The sequence below is a fragment of the Humulus lupulus genome, chromosome 1, assembly GCF_963169125.1.
Source record: "Humulus lupulus chromosome 1, drHumLupu1.1, whole genome shotgun sequence".
Classification (NCBI taxonomy): domain Eukaryota; kingdom Viridiplantae; phylum Streptophyta; class Magnoliopsida; order Rosales; family Cannabaceae; genus Humulus; species Humulus lupulus.
The window spans coordinates 18,916,709-18,934,095 of NC_084793.1; the positions used below are offsets into that span (position 1 = coordinate 18,916,709).

At 36.7% G+C, this 17,387-nt stretch overlaps 2 protein-coding genes across 3 annotated transcripts; both read right to left on the reverse strand.

Moving 5' to 3' along the window:
* Positions 1-12,192: 12,192 nt before the first annotated feature.
* LOC133788367 (ubiquitin-conjugating enzyme E2 10-like) lies at positions 12,193-13,309 on the reverse strand. Its single transcript, XM_062225833.1, has 4 exons — positions 13,118-13,309; positions 12,876-13,003; positions 12,670-12,774; positions 12,193-12,567 (listed from the first exon to the last, which is right to left on the reverse strand). The coding sequence occupies exons 1-4, from the start codon at positions 13,185-13,187 to the stop codon at positions 12,424-12,426; spliced, it is 447 nt and encodes a 148-aa protein (XP_062081817.1). The 5' UTR covers positions 13,188-13,309; the 3' UTR covers positions 12,193-12,423.
* Positions 13,310-14,129: 820 nt separating this feature from the next.
* On the reverse strand, positions 14,130-17,232 carry LOC133788352 (rac-like GTP-binding protein 5). Of its 2 annotated transcripts, XM_062225822.1 has the most exons (8): positions 16,874-17,232; positions 16,043-16,130; positions 15,849-15,958; positions 15,692-15,755; positions 15,018-15,082; positions 14,796-14,861; positions 14,473-14,608; positions 14,130-14,390 (listed from the first exon to the last, which is right to left on the reverse strand). In XM_062225822.1, the coding sequence occupies exons 1-7, from the start codon at positions 16,970-16,972 to the stop codon at positions 14,507-14,509; spliced, it is 594 nt and encodes a 197-aa protein (XP_062081806.1). In that variant the 5' UTR covers positions 16,973-17,232; the 3' UTR covers positions 14,130-14,390; positions 14,473-14,506. The 2 variants fall into 2 exon arrangements, with proteins under 2 accessions (XP_062081806.1, XP_062081799.1); XM_062225815.1 differs by having other exon boundaries at positions 14,130-14,608.
* Between the last annotated feature and the right edge of the window lie 155 nt (positions 17,233-17,387).

Sequence of the window (17,387 nt, forward strand, 5' to 3'; positions counted from 1 at the left end):
CCTATGCCGGGTGAGGCGCATCACTGGGGCGCCAAGCTTACGGCCTATGCCAGGAAAGTGTGTACAACACTACTATAGTGGCCCTGCCACCACGGCCTACATTCTGCATGATTATCGCCGAATACAGCCCATGCCGATCAAACACAGATAATTTCAATACAATCAGCTATAACAAACACATATATAAAATAAGGCTACATAACCCTAGCTAAACATCCAGGTATACAGTCATAACCGTTCACATATCAATATCAGGGCTAATGCCCTACTCTATGTGCAAATGCCAGCTTTCTTACCTCGAGTCTTGTACTGAAAGCGAAACGACCTCTAGTGCAATCTTTTTCCAAGCCTCTCGGACAACATCTGTTAAATGCTCATTAGGAACTAAGTCCAATTACAGGCTCCAGAATTAAACCCTAGCTCTCGGGACCTCAAATTCCATTCAATAGGGTAATGGAATCGTCCCTCGAGCCCCCAAACGAGCCCCCAAATCGAATTCTAGTAACCCCGAGCCAAACTTACAAAATTAAAAAAATAGGTGTTTCGGGGCACCTGGCACAGTAGCGCCCTCGAAAAGTTTGGGCTTTCTGGGGCCTAGCACGGTCACGCCAGACCCTAGCACAGCCGCGCTAGGTCCTAGGAAAAGGAAATTGCAGCCTAGAAATCCAATTATTCTCTCTTGCGATTCCTGAAAATTTCAGAACACCAAATTGACCCCAAGACCCCAAAAATCAACCCCAAACCAGAGCAAACTCATAATTCATACCCCAAAACATAAGTGTAACGACCCAAATTTCCTAATAAGTGTAACACCCTACTACCTAGGGACCATTACGGTATGCATTTTAAACAGTGCTAAACTCGCTAATCTATTCATTTGACCATAATTGTGTAACTAAGTATGATTAGCGGCTTAGGGTTAAAAATTTTGGTTAAGATACAACGTTTCACTAAAACGTTTACTATATACATTGGGATCCCAAAAAAAAAATTAAAAGTTAATTACAACAAAATATTTACAACCAGCCTACCTAAGCGGCAAATTAACCTTAGTTCCTCTTTCAACCCTCGGCCATGGCGGTCGAGCAGCCGCATATGTACACATCGTCACCTAAGCTCTCCAACTCAATGATGGCCCAACTTTCTTTTGCCTTTACCTGCACCACATAGCACCCGTGAGCCGAAGCTCAGTAAGAAAACTCAATGTGCTCATGAACAGTAATAACATGTTACTAAATCATAATATGCATGCCTAGCAATAATAGCCTTATTCATGCATGCAAATAAGTCCAAATAATGGTTGTGGGCCTTGCCCTTTGTATATATTAGGGTTGGAAATTCGTGTAAACATGTCAGATTCGTGTCGACATGATTATGACATTACACGATTAAGGTAAATACGAACACGACACGATTATTAAACGTGTCAAAAATACGAACACGAACACGACACAATTATTAAACGGGTCAACACGCATGAACACGATAACATGATTATGACACGATTAATCATAACTATATGAAAAAAATCATAAAACCTATGCAAATTATTCGTGTTATTGTGTCTGACATGATTATGACACAACACGATTATTAAACGGGTCAACACGATTATGACATGACACGTTAAGGTAAACACGAACACGACATGATTATTGAACGTGTCAAAAACTCAAACACAAACACGACACGATTATTAAACGTGTCGTGTTTACCTTAATCGTGTCGTGTCATGTCGTGTCGTGACCCAAATTTCCACCCCTAGTATAGATGACTTATGGGCCATGCTCTTTGTATTGATGACTATCAAGTCATAATGAAAATAAATGGCCAATGTGTCCATCTAAACTAAGTGACTCAAATAAGTGACAATTAAGTCACGCATTGGGGGTCCGTACCCTAATCGTATGAGTGAATATCACTTTATGATTTTGGTAATTATACTGGAGCTTTTAGCCCAAGTCAGATGAGTGATTAACACTTTGAGATTCTAGTAATCATGCTGGGGCTTGTAGCCCTAATCAGATGGGTGAGTCACACTTTGGGCTCCGCACCCTAATCAGATGAGTGACTAAAGAGTCACACTTTGGGATCTGCACCCTAATCAGATGAGTGACTAATGAGTAAGTCACTAACTTAAACCAGATGAGTGACTATGGAGTCACAAACTTGAATCAGAGTGACTGATGAGTGAGTCACTAATTTAAACCAGATGAGTGACTATGGAGTCACAAACTTGAATCAGATGAGTGAGTCACTAATTTGGGCTCCGCACCCTTAGTCATTTAACGATGCAGTCATCTGGGCCTTCTGGCCCTAGCTCTAAGTAACTAGCCATTAGGCTAGACAAGCGCTTTTGTGTTTTCATCGAACTTGAGTTCGGTCAAGCATTAATGCTCATGATGGTCATTCAATGCTTGTGTTGATTAGATCTAATCTTTTCGGTTTGTGCTGAACACATCAGTGTCGTTCTTGACTCTTAAGCCAATACCATACGACTAGTGCCGATTTCTGACTCATGGGTCAGTGCCATACACAAGTAAGCAATGCAACTAGGCATATATCATATGTCAAATATCCAAATGTAGGGCATTCAGCATGCTTACTTAACAATCACTAGCATAATTATGATCATGCACATTTACAGAGACTCAAGCTCTGATCAATCTCATATTCAATATTCATGTCATGCCCTAATCACATATTTCTCATGCATCACATGCATCACATACTAGGTGATGTTTTCTTACCTCTACTTCGAGCGAGAAATAAAAAATGAACGACCCTTGAGAACGATCAATCATTTGATCCCTTAGCGGTCACCTAGTCATAACCAAATATGGAATCCAATTAATGAAATCAATAATAAAAGGTTCTTGACCTAAACCTCACTCCTAGAACCTCGAATCATACTTAAACGGTTAATAGATTCGATCCCAAGCCTTAGGAATTGAAACCCCGAGCCAAAAACCCTCAAAAGTGCCCAAAATATGAATTAGGAAAAGCAGGGTAGCGCTACAGCACTGCCCCCCTAGCGCCATAGTGCTACAACCAAAGTTGTCCGGCCCTGGACAACGTTTTAGCACCCTCCCTTGGGCTCTATAGCGCTAAGACCAGACTGAAACAACCCTGGCTCTTCCTCCTTCAAGTTTTCCAATTTCAACCTTCAAGAATTGATCCCAAACCTCATCGAAACTTCCAAATGAACCCAAATATCCATTCTACAAGTCCTAGGCATCATATTTCAATCAATCTTTGCCAAAAACTCCCATCAATTCTCTACTGTCCAAACTAGAAATCAAGCTGAAAACCAAATGAAAACAGAGCAGAAACCTAGAGTTATAATGGCTAGAAACTTACCTCAAGCTCATAATCACACCCTCTTCAATGGTAGAACATAACCTTAGACCATCAAGGTTCAACTCCCTAGCTTGGTTCCTCAAATGGAGCTTCAAAATTCAAAGAGAAAAGAAGAGAAGATGATGAATGGAAGAAGAAGAAGAAATGATGCTCTGTTTTGCTTAGCTTTCTACAACCTTCTCAATGGTTTATATTTATCCTTAGGTGAAAAGACTAAAATACCCCTAGGCTTAAGTAAAACCCTCAACAGCCACCAAGGGCAAAACCATCATTTCTCCTCTAATCCCGCTAATCATAATTAACGTCCTCCAATTCCCGTTATTCCCAATATCCTCAATGCTAATAAATCATATCCCATTACCCTTTAATTCCCGGTAATGTACTAATCCTTAAATTACCCCGAGACTCACCCCGAGCCCTGAAATTAACCCCGTTATGACCAAACCAATAACTTGCATTTAAAGATCGTCTCATGCCGAATGGCTCGAACAAACTCATATTATGATGCGGTCTTACTCATAATTCACCAACATGCATGAAAATATACAAATGTGCCCTCAACAGGCCAAATTACCAAAATGCCCTTATAATGAAAAATGGACCCATATGCATGCATTTATCATCATATAATAATATAATTCACATAAACATGCATATAATAATTTAATAACATAATAAATCAATTATGGTCATCCCGGCCTCCTAATCAAGGTCCTAAACCTTATTAGGAAATTTATGTCATTACAATAAGGCTTAGGGCCTTGATTAGGGGACCAGGATGGAAAATCTTGAAATTATATGATTATGTGATATTTATGTGTATCATTATGTGAATATGTGAATAACATCATCATATGACTTGATATGCATTATAGGTGTATTAAATATGCATGTGGGCCCATTTCTGTTTAATTGGGCAATTTTCATATTTTGGCCATTTTGGGCATATTTGGCATATATGTGGTATATCTGTGGTGCTTCATTATTATATGGTTATGCTAGGGTTACTCAGCACGAGACGATCCTAGGAAGAAAGCTAGTGGGAAAGTCACAATGGGATTTATACTTGACTCGGAGTGAGTCAAGGGGTATTTAGTACATTACTGGGATATTGAGTAATGGGAATATATATTTGATGATAAATTGAGAGTTAGTGAGATCAGGGGAAAATTCTGGGAGTTTTGACTATTTTACCTCGGTGGACGTTTTCGGGACCCCGAGCATTAAGATTTGCTTGAGGTTACTTAAGCTTGAAGTAACCTGTTAAGAAATAAAAAGAACGTTCAAAACTTTCTCTCTCCCTCAAAGTTCCATTTTCGACACCTGATCACATTTTCGAAGGAAACTTGAGTTTTAGGACTTGGATTCAAGCGAGGATCGAGGCATAGCGATTCCAGGGAAGATTAGAAGCTGTTTAGCCGGAGGATTTAGCTGTGAAACAACTCAATCGGAGGTAATTCAAATTTTAAGTTCTAAGTTTTTAAAGTTTTTAAGCTTGGAGTGGATTTTGTGTTTTGATGAGTTTTGATTTGATTGAGGCTTGGGTTTTGTTGGTTTTGGATCATGGGGATGTTTGGGAACTTTGATTTTGGGATTTGGATATGTTTGGGTAGGTTTTTGGAAGGTTTTAAATGGAGAAAATGAGGTTTTTGGCTGGGTTCGTGGTTCGGCCACGACCTTGTTCTTGGGCGTCGCAGCCCAGGCTTGAAGAAGGAGGAGGCTGGTTGTTGAGCAGGTAGGGCCGTGTCATAAGATAGGTGCGTTGTGGCGCTTGGCACAGTTAGAGAAGAGGTTGGCTTCTGTCTGGAGGCTGGCTGCGGCGCTTAAGGGAAATTTTGCCCATATTTGGTTTTTATTCGTGGGAACTTAACTCTAAGAGCCTAAGATCGATCCTACTACCCAGTTGAGTGGGATTCGACATCCCGGAGGCTTGGGTTGGGTCCGAAAGTATTTATTTACTCATTTTGATGAGATTTTATATTATGGTTGTGACTAGGTTATCGCTAGGGGCTTGAAAACAGGATCGTGCTTGTGGCTCGTTTATTGGTAACCTGTGCTTGGACCAAAGGTAAGAAAACTGAACCTAGTTTGTGATGCATGTAGTGCATAAGATACATGTGATTAGGGCATGACATAAATCCTGAATATGGAATTGATCCGAGCTTGAGTCTCTGTAATTGTGCATGATCATAATTATGCTAGTGATTGTCGATTAAGCATGTTGAATGCCCTACATTTGGATATTTGACATATAACTTATGCCTGGCTACATTACTTACTTATGAATGGAACTGACTTATGAGTCAGGAATTGGCAATGGTGCCAGTATTGACTGTGAAGCTGGGACTTACTAGTCAAGTTCGGTCGTAGTACTGAGCACTGGTCGTATGGTATTGGCTTATGAGTCAAGAACAGTATTAGCATGTTTAACGCAAGTCGAAAAGATTAGATCTAATCGACATAAGCATTATCATCATAAGCATGAAATGCTTGACTGACCTTAAGTTCGATGAAAACTAAAAGTGCTTGTCTAGTCTAAAGGTTAGTTATTTAGAGCTAGAGCCAAAAGACTAAGGTGACCTACACGTCACATGGCTAGGAAGGTATGGTGTTGGGAAAACTTATATAGGATTGTTAACCGAGATTTTCGGCAACTATCTTAAAGAAGGATATTGACTGATAATAATAATGAGAATGGAAGATCGACACAAGATTTTTACGTGGTTGGGGCGTTAACTAGCCTTAGTCCACGAGTCTGTATATAAGTCTGTATTAGAGCTAGGATAAGCTTTTACAATGGAGTTGTTTAACTGTATTTGAGCAGAGTTTCTGCCTTCTCTCCTTTTCTACGTTGCATTACAACTTATATTTATAGGACGAGGGGGACATCAGGTTTGGGCCGGGCCTGACCCGGACCCATTTGGGAAATGTGCACAAGGGGCCTTCCTAGTGGAGGCCCGAGCTAAAAAGATATACAGAACACCAAACCCGAACCAGATAAGGCCCAATTAGTTGCCTTGAGACGCAAGCATTCCCCCGACAAAACGGCACTTTGGCTCTGACCACTTCGAATCACGAGGCCGATTCAGGGGACAAGACCGGTCAGAGTACTTGGCTGCGCAGTCCTGACACGCCAGCAGATAATCCCAAGGAGACCCTTTCTGCAGGTGAAAAGTGGGGGGACAAGACCCACGCGAAATGAGGCGGCTTCAGTGTCCTGGACGCCTGACCCATGGCCTGGGGATGAAGCGGTCCAGGTTCGTTTACCTTTGGCCCGCTGCGTTTACTTCGGGCCCGGACCATTCTGGGCCCGGGACCGGGACGCGATGGCTGCGATGGTTCGGGGCACTCCGGACAGTGTCGGAACCGTTCAAGCTGAACATGAACCCGGAGGGACGTCCCGGACCCTTCTACACAGGCCCAGTCCGTAGCCCGCGGACTAGGCCCAAATACCGAACCGGTCCCTCTGACCGTGGGCCGGGGCGAGGGCCCAAAACCCCGACAGGAAATGGGGATAACAAGGATCTTTATTTTTTTTCATGTAGATCTAATATTAAACAAATTAATATGATAAACTATAACATGTTTCTAAAATTGAATTCAAAGAGAAACAACGATAAGAATACTTACAATATACGCAGCGGAATGAATGACTCATTTCTTCAGTTTATTTAACCCTTATATCATTTCTGTCGTAGAGTATTATCAAGAAACTGAACCGATCTTGAATTTTCTTCACAGTCTTCCAAAGTATCCTTGGAATCACCTAGACTAGAGTGGACAATTCTCAACACATGAGATAGATATAGAGATAAGAAGAGAAAATAACAAAGAGGCTTAGAAAAAGGACTTGTGTTTAGAGAGAATCTAAAACTATCAGAAAATCTGACTTGTGACTTCTGAACTTATCAGAATTTATGTTTTCATCTCTCACTTAGCACTCCTTTTATAGACTCAATTAGGTCATTTAATTTAATTAAAAAATCCATAAAATAATAGCCAATTAACAGCCCTAGGTCGAAATTATCATGGGCTTTAGGCTAGTGAAATTTCTCATTTGATTATAATCTCATTGGACTTAAAATCAAGGCCTGTATTATATTCTATTGATTTAATTAATTAAATAGTTATTTAAATCCTTTATCAAATTAATTATTTATAATTTGAACATTGATTTAAACTTATTTATTAATTTAGATACAAATTTATCATAATTAATAAATCTGCCATAATTTCTCTTTTCTACTCAAAATTACATAACTCTGTGAAACTATCCAAAATTGACCTAGTCAACCTTGATAATTCTAATTGATAATTAAATCAATTAATTGAGATTATCTAGATGATTTTATCCAAGGTACAATGGGGACCATGGGCCTATGAAATCAAGCTCCAATAAGTTATCATAAATCTAATAAATAAATTTACTAACTTATTAATTCATCGTGACTCCACTAAAGACTCAGAATTGTACTCTTGAATTCATAGAACGTTATATAATAAATATAGATACGCTATTAATTATCCATTGTTACAACCATAATTGTCACCCAATCCTCTATAGACGGTCTACAATGAGATGGGACTAAAATACCGTTTTACCCCTCATTGTATTTTATCCTTAAAACACTTAGTTCCTTGTAAATGATATTTCAGTAAACTAATTTAATTACTGAAATGAGATCTCTATCATTTAACACCTTGAACCAAACTAAAAGGAAACCATCGTTTCACTTCTTCATCAGAAGCTATGGGTGTTCATATCTATGATTAACACTCCCACTCAATTATACTACCGAGTTCTCAAGATGTAAGTATGGGCTAGTCCGTAGGGTAAGTTGGTAACGAACAAGTCAAATAACTCAAATAATACAATCATTTAGAATACTAACCACTCATAATTGAGATTGAATTGACATATGGTCAACTCTATGATATGACTAGAATAGATAATAACATTATGTTTACTTATCTTATCAATTGTCAATATCGGTCCTGTCTGATGTAACAAATACATTTGATCTTATCTACTTTGCTAATGTTCTGGAAAGAACATAAAACCACAATGTGTAAGTAGATCATATCGTAGATTGGCAAGTCAGTGTAAATCCTGTGCACTGACTAATCTTAGGACTAACTTATTTTGAACATATAATCATATTTATATTCCACTATTATTACGTCACTATAAATACGATTAGCTATATGCTTGGGATTTAATAGAAGTTTATATTAAATAAATAATCATGAAAATAAAACATGTGAGCAAAGTGATTGACCAAGTCATAAAATGATTTCAATTCTTTTATTGATAATAAAATGATACTACAAAGAAATTTGGTTTTAATTAGGGCATAAAACCCCAACATATGGGACCTCAGAGATAGATTTATCAGCCATCTATACAAAGATAGACTTATTAGTCATCTACTCAGAGATAGACATAGCAGCCGTATCTGTATAGAGATAGACTTATCAGTCATCTACATAATGATAGACTTATTAGTCATCTATACAGAGTATGACTTATTAGTCGTCTATTCAAAGAGAGACTTATTAGTCGTCTACCTCAGAGAGACTTATTAGTCATCTACCTTAGAGCGAGAGACTTATTAGTCATCTACCTCAGAGTGAGAGACTGATTAGTCATCTACTCAGAGCGCAAGACTCCACAAACATTTATTTGTACCTGTTTGCATGCATGAGTAGGGTTATTACTACTAGGCATGCCTATTGTGATTTAGTAACAAGTTATTACTGTTCATGAGCATATTGAGTTTTCTTGCTGAGCTTCGACTCACGGGTTCTATGTGGTGCAGGTAAAGGCAAAAGAAAGTTGGATCATCCTTGAGTTGGAGAGCTTAGCCACTACTACAAATAAAGTTTTTTAGGGCTCGCTTTGCGAGTCCTAAAAAAAGTTTTTAGGACTCGCGGAGCGCGAGCCCTCTATTTAAGAGTCTTAAAAAGTGAGATTTTTTAGGACTCGCAAATTTTTATTTTTTATTTTTAAAAAATGATTGGTAGCCAAAGGTTGAGTACGATGGTGGTGGTGGCTCGACTCACAACGACCCAAGGTGGTGGGAATCTCGTCAGAAACTTTGGGAAAACCCAAAATCAAAGGCTCCGTTGTCCGTCTTAGGTGGCGTGTGAGGGCTCGAGCTCGCGGGGGTCGAAGCTTCGGTGGCCTCCGAAGCTCCCTGGCTGGCGTGTGTTGTTGGTGGCGGCGGGGAGGTCGGGCTCGACAAAGTTTCAGGCGAGAGAGAGGGAAGGAGAGAGAAAGAAGAGGGGGCTGAGTGGGTTTGTTTTTATTTTTAATTTAGTTATTTATAAAACTTTAATTTGTTTTTAGGACACGCATCAGTTTTTAGGACTTGCAAAGCGATTCCTAAAAGAAATTCTTTAAGGACTCTCAACGCGAGTCCTAAAAAGTCCAGGAGATTGGAGGGAATTTGTGATTTTTTAAAATTCAAACTTTTAGGACACACATAAGTTTTTAGGACTCGCAATGAGTGTCCTAAAAAGTCCAGGAGGTGTTTGTTAAAAAAATTCAAACTTTTTTATGACACACATAGTTTTTAGGGCTCGCGGAGAAATTGCGAGTCCTAAAAAGTCCAGGAGTTGTTTTTAGGACTCGCATCTAGGTGAGTGTCGTAAAAAAATGTCCTAAAATGGTCTTTTTGTAGTAGTGTAGGTGACGATGTGTACATATGTGGCTACTCGACCACCACGACCGAGGGTTTGAAGAGGAACTAGGGTTAAACCATATTTTTCCGCTTAGGTCGGCTAGTTGTAAATCTTTTATTGTAATTAGCCTTTAAAATATATTTTCGGTATCCCAATGTATACAGTAAACGTTTTAGTGAAACGTTGTATCTTAACCAAAAAATTTAACCCTAAACCGTAATCGCACTTAGTTACACGATTATGGCCAAGTGACTCGGTTAACGAGTTTAGCACTATTTAAAATGCACACCGTAACGGTCTCTGGGTAGTAGGGCGTTACAATAAGCAATACCCTTTATACACCATTTAAACATCAATTAAACAACAAATTCCAACCAAATACATAAATTAGAAAATGTAGGGTTCTAAAACCCATCTTCTCCCCCATATCTGACATTCAACTCAATTCAAGCAAAATACCTAATCTGAATTAAAATCATAACAACAGCTCTCAACTAGTTCCTATCATCAACAAATACACACAAATACCTTAGAAGCACAAATTTTCGAAATTAACATAAACCCCAAATTTACAAGAACACTATGATGAACATCCAAGAACACATACCTCAACTAAGAATTCTTGGTTTCTAATGGTTGAGGCAGTTTCCTAGTAGTTGTAAATCCCTCCTCCGAAGCTCAAATCCCCTTGAAATCCTCAAAAATCAAGACTTAGAGTTGAATGATCTTGAAAAAAAAAAAGCCAAAGAAGAGATGTAGAGAGAGGGAGTCTAAACGTGAATAGAGGCTGCTATCAACACTGAGTCAAATTTCACTAATCCTCAGGGTCAAAAGACCATTTTGCCCCCACCTCCACTTATCCTCTTGATTAACCTCAAGGACATTTTGGTCATTTTCCTAAAAATCTAATTACACCACTAATCTCCAAATTATTGCTAATATCCACTAAACATAATTATTCCACCAATTAATTTAATTTTACTAATAGTCAGGTATTATCCCCATTATGACTTTTCTGCTAAAACTGCTTGAAAAAATTCACTCATGCCAAAAATCACATATATCCACATAATAATGTGATATTAATGTACATAACACATAATAATTACAATTATACTGTCTCAAAATTACAAACAAATCATTTGTTAATAAAAATGAATCTTTAAACACATTTAATACTCATAATCATACGTATTCAATTATATAATAATATAATTCACGTTGATGTCACACATGTACTCCTAGCATGCTAATTAAGGTAATAAACTCATTGAGTTTTGAGTCGCTACATAAACATTGACTTGTGATTTAAAAAAAATAATCTTTCTGTATTATCAAGTATAAAGTTGAGCATTTGCAATAATAAAGCCTATACGGTTAAGGAATATATTATTTTACTACAAAGTTACATTCAAAATCAAAAGGATGTATTACAAAAGAACTTAATATATAAATATGGGCAAGGGAATAATTCAACTTACAAATTTGAGAATGAAAATACAATTAATCATTTGTAAAAAAATATTGGTATTGATGGAAGGAAAAAAATTGATAATGTATTATGACGATTAGGTGAGTATTTTTTTTTAAATAGAGATTTAAACCATATAAAAAAAACACATAGTTTTAGAAGGACACAGCTGACAGCTAAAAATAAATTATTTTAATTTTGGAATTTTTAGCATGGTTATTTTTAAAATTTATTTCTCGGTTTTTTCTTCTTATTAAGTCCCAAATTGTCGCAATTAATTTCGTTTTGTTAAATTTATAGTTTTTGTATATATATAATTTTGTCTCTTAAATTCATTTCATTATGGTTCTTAAATTTTCCATCAATTAGCATATATTCTCCCAAAAAAAATTGTGATTGCCAAAATTTTGTAAATTAAAGTTAATCACTAATTAAATTTAGAAACTTCATTGTTGGAAAAAATCAAGAATCACTCTTTACAAACATTAACGGGATAATCATGCCAATATCCCTTAATTTTGGGCAGATGAAATATTTTTTTTATCACCATAATTCTTTTTAAAATTCAAACCCAGATCTTTCTCTTTTCTTTTTAATCCACTTCACCATAAATGCATTATAAAAGTAGAGAGACAAGGCAATTAAGAAAACATAACTAAAGGTTGAAAATCAAAAAGTTCAAAAGTTGACAGCCATTTATTTTCAGGAAAGAAATGCTTAGAATACAAATTCATAGCCTAATAATAAGAACATTATCTTTCTCTATCCATATATAATATATATTACTTTTTGAGTAATAATAATAATAAATGGACAAGGAAAAAAGAGTTGAATAAATATGATAATGATAATAATTATTATATTAGATATAGAGAGGGAGTCCTAGTCCTAGTCCTAGTGACTAGTGACTAGCCCATGGCATATTTTTGGGTCCAGCTACGAGCTGTTGATTCATATTTGAATTTGTCAGTCTTGCACATATGAGCTATCTCAGGCACCAGTGGGTCATCTGGGTTTGGGTCCGTTAGCAGAGAACATATCGATAGTAAAACCTGCATAATAATATACTCACATGAGATTAATCAAATTCAAAATTGCAAAAAATAACATTAATTTCACATGCTTATTTTATAAATGAGTCTTTTTTGGATTACCTTGGATATGGTGAGAGCTGGACTCCATTGCTCCTTCAGTATGTCCAAGCAAATATTTCCATTGCTATTTATGTTTGGATGAAACACCTTTGTCCTAAAGGCAACCTTAAATAATAATAAAAAAAAATATTAATATAATTATGTACATATATATATATTTGTATATGTAAATTAGTGAAGTTGGGTTTGGTTTGATTGAGTAGTACCTTTGGGGGTTTAAAGGGGTAATCAGGAGGGAAATGAATGGTTACAAGAAATACACCCCCTGCGTACGGACTGTCGTTTGGACCAATTATTGTCGCTTGCCAATGAAACATGTCCTCAGCCACTGGACCTGAAAAAATTAGTAAAATAACTTTATTGATTTTACGAATATAACTTGTTATCAAAGTTAATTTTAGAAATGATTATAATAACAATTATAATTATGTTATGTTATTATGTTTACCTGCACTGCATGAAGTTGGTGGATCTCTTTGCAAGTCCTTGAGCTCTTTCAATATTCTTTTTGATGCCATTGAAAGAAAACAAAAACAAGTTTCAGAATTGAACTAGTTTTCTAAAGCTGCTGAGTATGTTATGAAGATGATCAATGTATGAGATACTGAGATTGAGATGAGGCAACTCTATGAATAACAATGACATCAAAAATGGTGTATTTATATAGGAATTTAATAAGACAAGTGTTGCCAACGAGAGGCCGAAAGCAAAGATCCATTTATTTTCTTTTGCACTGCTGAAAGTGGGAACAGAATAGATTCCATAAATTTCTTTTCTTTTTTAGCTGAAACAAATATCTATGGACTTTAAAATAACGATAGTGCTTTCTTTCTTTTTCAATATTTAGCTCAAAAAAAAAAGAAGTTTGAATGAATTATCAAAATGATTTTCTTATTTGTCATACTATTATCGTGCAGTGCTTTTCTCTCAAGTGAAAATCATTTTATATTTGTCTTCATGGCAAATCATCCTACATAATCAAAGTCCGCTGATTCTTATTTACAGGATATTGGCCACTTTGGTTTTCCATGGCTAAGAATGAACCAGAAAGATCCATCAATATCAATTCTCATGGAATTTACTGCTCCTATTGATAGCCAGAGGTATATGTAATATTGCCCCATGTCGTCTTAAGAATAGTCAATATATATATATATTCGAGCTTAGCTGAAAAGGGCTGGCTTCCAAAGAATCTTCAACGATAATGAAGTTGATGGGTTCATAAAAGAACCGCGGATTTACCTATTCCATGGCTCCATCAACAAAGCTAAAACCCCTCAATGCAATATTCCTTCCACCAAGAAAAAATGTAGATACCCGTCTCTATATTCTCTTTCATTTTCCTTCACTTTCTATACCAGTTGTTTATTTCCCATTTCCAAAGTCACTATTCACTTTCCATTAAGCTATATAATTGCTATGTTAAAATTGGTTCAAACATGAGAAATCCAAAATCAAAATATAAGAAAAGGAATTCTTAAGAGTTGTAAGTTGACTAAAATGAGGTTACAGAACATGACTATAAGTTTGCCTACTCTAGGAAAAAAAGTTCAGTATTTCATAGAGGGTATAGATACATTAAGAATATCTATAACCCCCAAAAGAAATGTAAACCAACACAAATTTGATTCATTAATATACAAATCAGATGATGTGAACATTTGGTTGCATTAAAGAGAGCTTCCTAGTTCTGCCTGTTGAAAACTGTGAACCATAGATTGCTGCATTCACCAGGTGAGAAAAATATATGAGACGCAATACTGACCAAGAAAGACTAATTGATTTAGAGGGTTAATTGGTCACCACTATCCTCCCAACTTATGGTCTCTTTTCATAATCACAATATGGAGCAGGCCTTCTGCGTCTTTCTCTTCTTCTTCTTCTGTTTAGGTGGCTGGAGAACCACTTTGATGGCCGCATCGAATACTGCTTTGACATTCTGCATTCAAAAGCATAAATTACATAAAGCCCTTCAAAAATGACGTACGGAAAATTTCCATTTTAATAGTGAATAGGGCTCATACTGATTTTACATTCTGCATTCAAAAGCATAAATTACACAAAGCCCTTCAAAAGCGAACTACAGCAATTTTCCATTTTAATAGTGAGTAGGCCTCTTAATGTACCTGCTGTGTTTTTGAACTACACTCAATGTAAACCGGGGCACCTATCAGCTTCCTCAGTTCCTCCCCCTTCAAAAGAAAAACAAAACAGGAAAAGAAAAAAAAAAATCAGGTACTTTTTTTCCCTTCTAAGTGAACTGAAACATTGACTATAAACAGTTGAATATAATTGAAAATTAAAGGACTGAGGTCAAAGTAATGAACCGGGAATCCACCGAATGTTACCTGAGCTGTGGTAATGGGCACGGCTCCAGGGTGATCAACAAAGAACTGCTTGTCATCCCGAAGATCTAGAACAAGCAAAAATGTCTCCCATCAAAACTAATTGTCAACATTGTTTTGTGAAATAGAAGAAAAAATGTATAAAGGTGACAAACTAACTTAAGTACTAATTCATATGGATTCAGTATCAGGGTGAATTAACTTAGAGATGAACTAAGAGAAATTAACACCAGGCGTGGCCCAACACTGATATTGGTATCACCCAGGTCAAGAATTACAGACTTCAGCTCCGCATCATTCTTATTACAACTACTAGAGTTTCAAGGGTGTAAGTTTCTCGAAAAGGTAATAATCCTATGGTGCAAAAGAACACAAACCCTGGCTTTTGGATACAAATGAGTGTGCTAATATTATATACAAACTTGAACCTGATTATGTCCAAACAAAGTGAGCAAAACAGTTTACAAGAAGAGATGCCCTTTAACCTGCTATTTTAAGTTTGAATCAATCAATTGTAAGGGACTAGTGGATACAATCAACCATAGCGAGGCAGAAAACTATCCTAAGAAAACAACTCTTTTGAGAAACGGTAACTACTGCAGTAGAAACAATTAAAAAGCACATACAAATATCAACTGATAAAGATGAGAAAAAATAAAAGGAGTGGAGAATCTAACCAAGCTTAGTCCCAACAAGAATTATCGGTACACCAGGTGCATAATGCCTCAATTCAGGAATCCACTACAAAATGAAACAGGGGAAAATATAATTAAGATATCGTAAAATCTTATCTTACAAGACCAAAAAAATCCAAATGGATATTGCTTGTCTCACTTTCTTGGCAACATTTTCATAGCTGGCCTTGCTTATGAGAGAGAAAGCAAGCAGGAAAACATCTGCACCTCGGTAGCTCAAAGGTCTTAATCTGTTATAATCTTCCTGCCCTGTTTCATAATTCCAAATCATCAGATTCCACATGATGGAACAGTGGAACACTATATAATACGGAGTAACAGTTCTAAGCTTACCAGCAGTGTCCCACAATCCCAAATTAACAGTGCTCCCATCCACAACCACATTTGCGCTGAAATTATCAAACACGGTTGGCACATAATCCTGTTTCAAAACATATCAGGAGACAAATGAAGAAACAACAAATTAGGATTTTCCGCACGGCAAAGAAGAGTTGAACACGAAACAATTCACAAAAAGAACAAAAAAAATGTTCTGTCCAACCGTCTAATACAAACTATTAAGCCAGTAATGACTGAGAAAGTATAGCTCTATCTAAAACATAAATAATATTTACAATCCCAACATTAAACGAAGGGGTTAGGCAAGAGAACGAGAATTCATTTCACACCTTGGAAAGGACATAAATAGCTTTAAAGGTTTTGATTTGATAGAAAATCGTGTTCCTCTTATTATGTCTAAAACAAAAATGCTTCACTCAGTAAATTGAAAATTCTTTTCGAGTCCTACACTCGGTAGAGGAACAGGAGCAAAATCCCAACAATTAAGAAAGGACCATCCAAACACATTGATGCATTCATCCACACCAAATTTAGCAACAAGGCAAAATATGAAATGATGGAAAAACATAAAAAGACACTGAAAGAAGAAAGCAACAAACTTGGGAGGAAGATGAAAAACAAAAAAAGAAAAATCCACAAGCACAAAGCACCAAACCTCATAAATCAATCCAAAATGAGAAAAACCCATCTCGGTAAAAACTTAAAGAAGCAAACCCCAACATTTCTTTTTTTCGTTTATCTCTCCCTCTTCCACTTTTTCTCGGCAAACAAACAGAAACCCAATAAAGAAACAGGAAAAAAGAAAATCTTTTTTTTTATCTTTACCGTAGGGAAAGTGTTGCTGGTGTAGGAGATAAGCATGCAAGTCTTGCCGACGGCACCGTCACCCACCGTGACACACTTGATGAACCTTGAAGCACTCATTTTTTCTTTTCCTCTATTCCTTTTTGGATTTGTTCACTTCTGAGACTATAAAACCCTAATTTGGATTGAACCGCTTGTTCTTTAAAACCAGGCACATTGGGACAAAGAGAAGAAGAAGAAGAAGAAGAAGAACCTAAGAACTTGGATAGAGAGAGACAGAGAGAGAGAGACACCTAAGACAGACAGAAAGAAATGGAGTGGATTGGGGTTTAGTCTTATGAGAGCCAGCTCTTGCCAGCTGCAATCATATAAATATGATATATATGAACAGTTTGACTGTAACTCAAAATCTCTCAAAAGTGAGAACCCAATCACAAATTTTACCCCACTATTCACAAAATTCACACCCCTATTTATTCGGTTACTCCCTCTCTTTAAATTTTCCTAATTTCTTTTATTAGCAATGTTTTTTTTT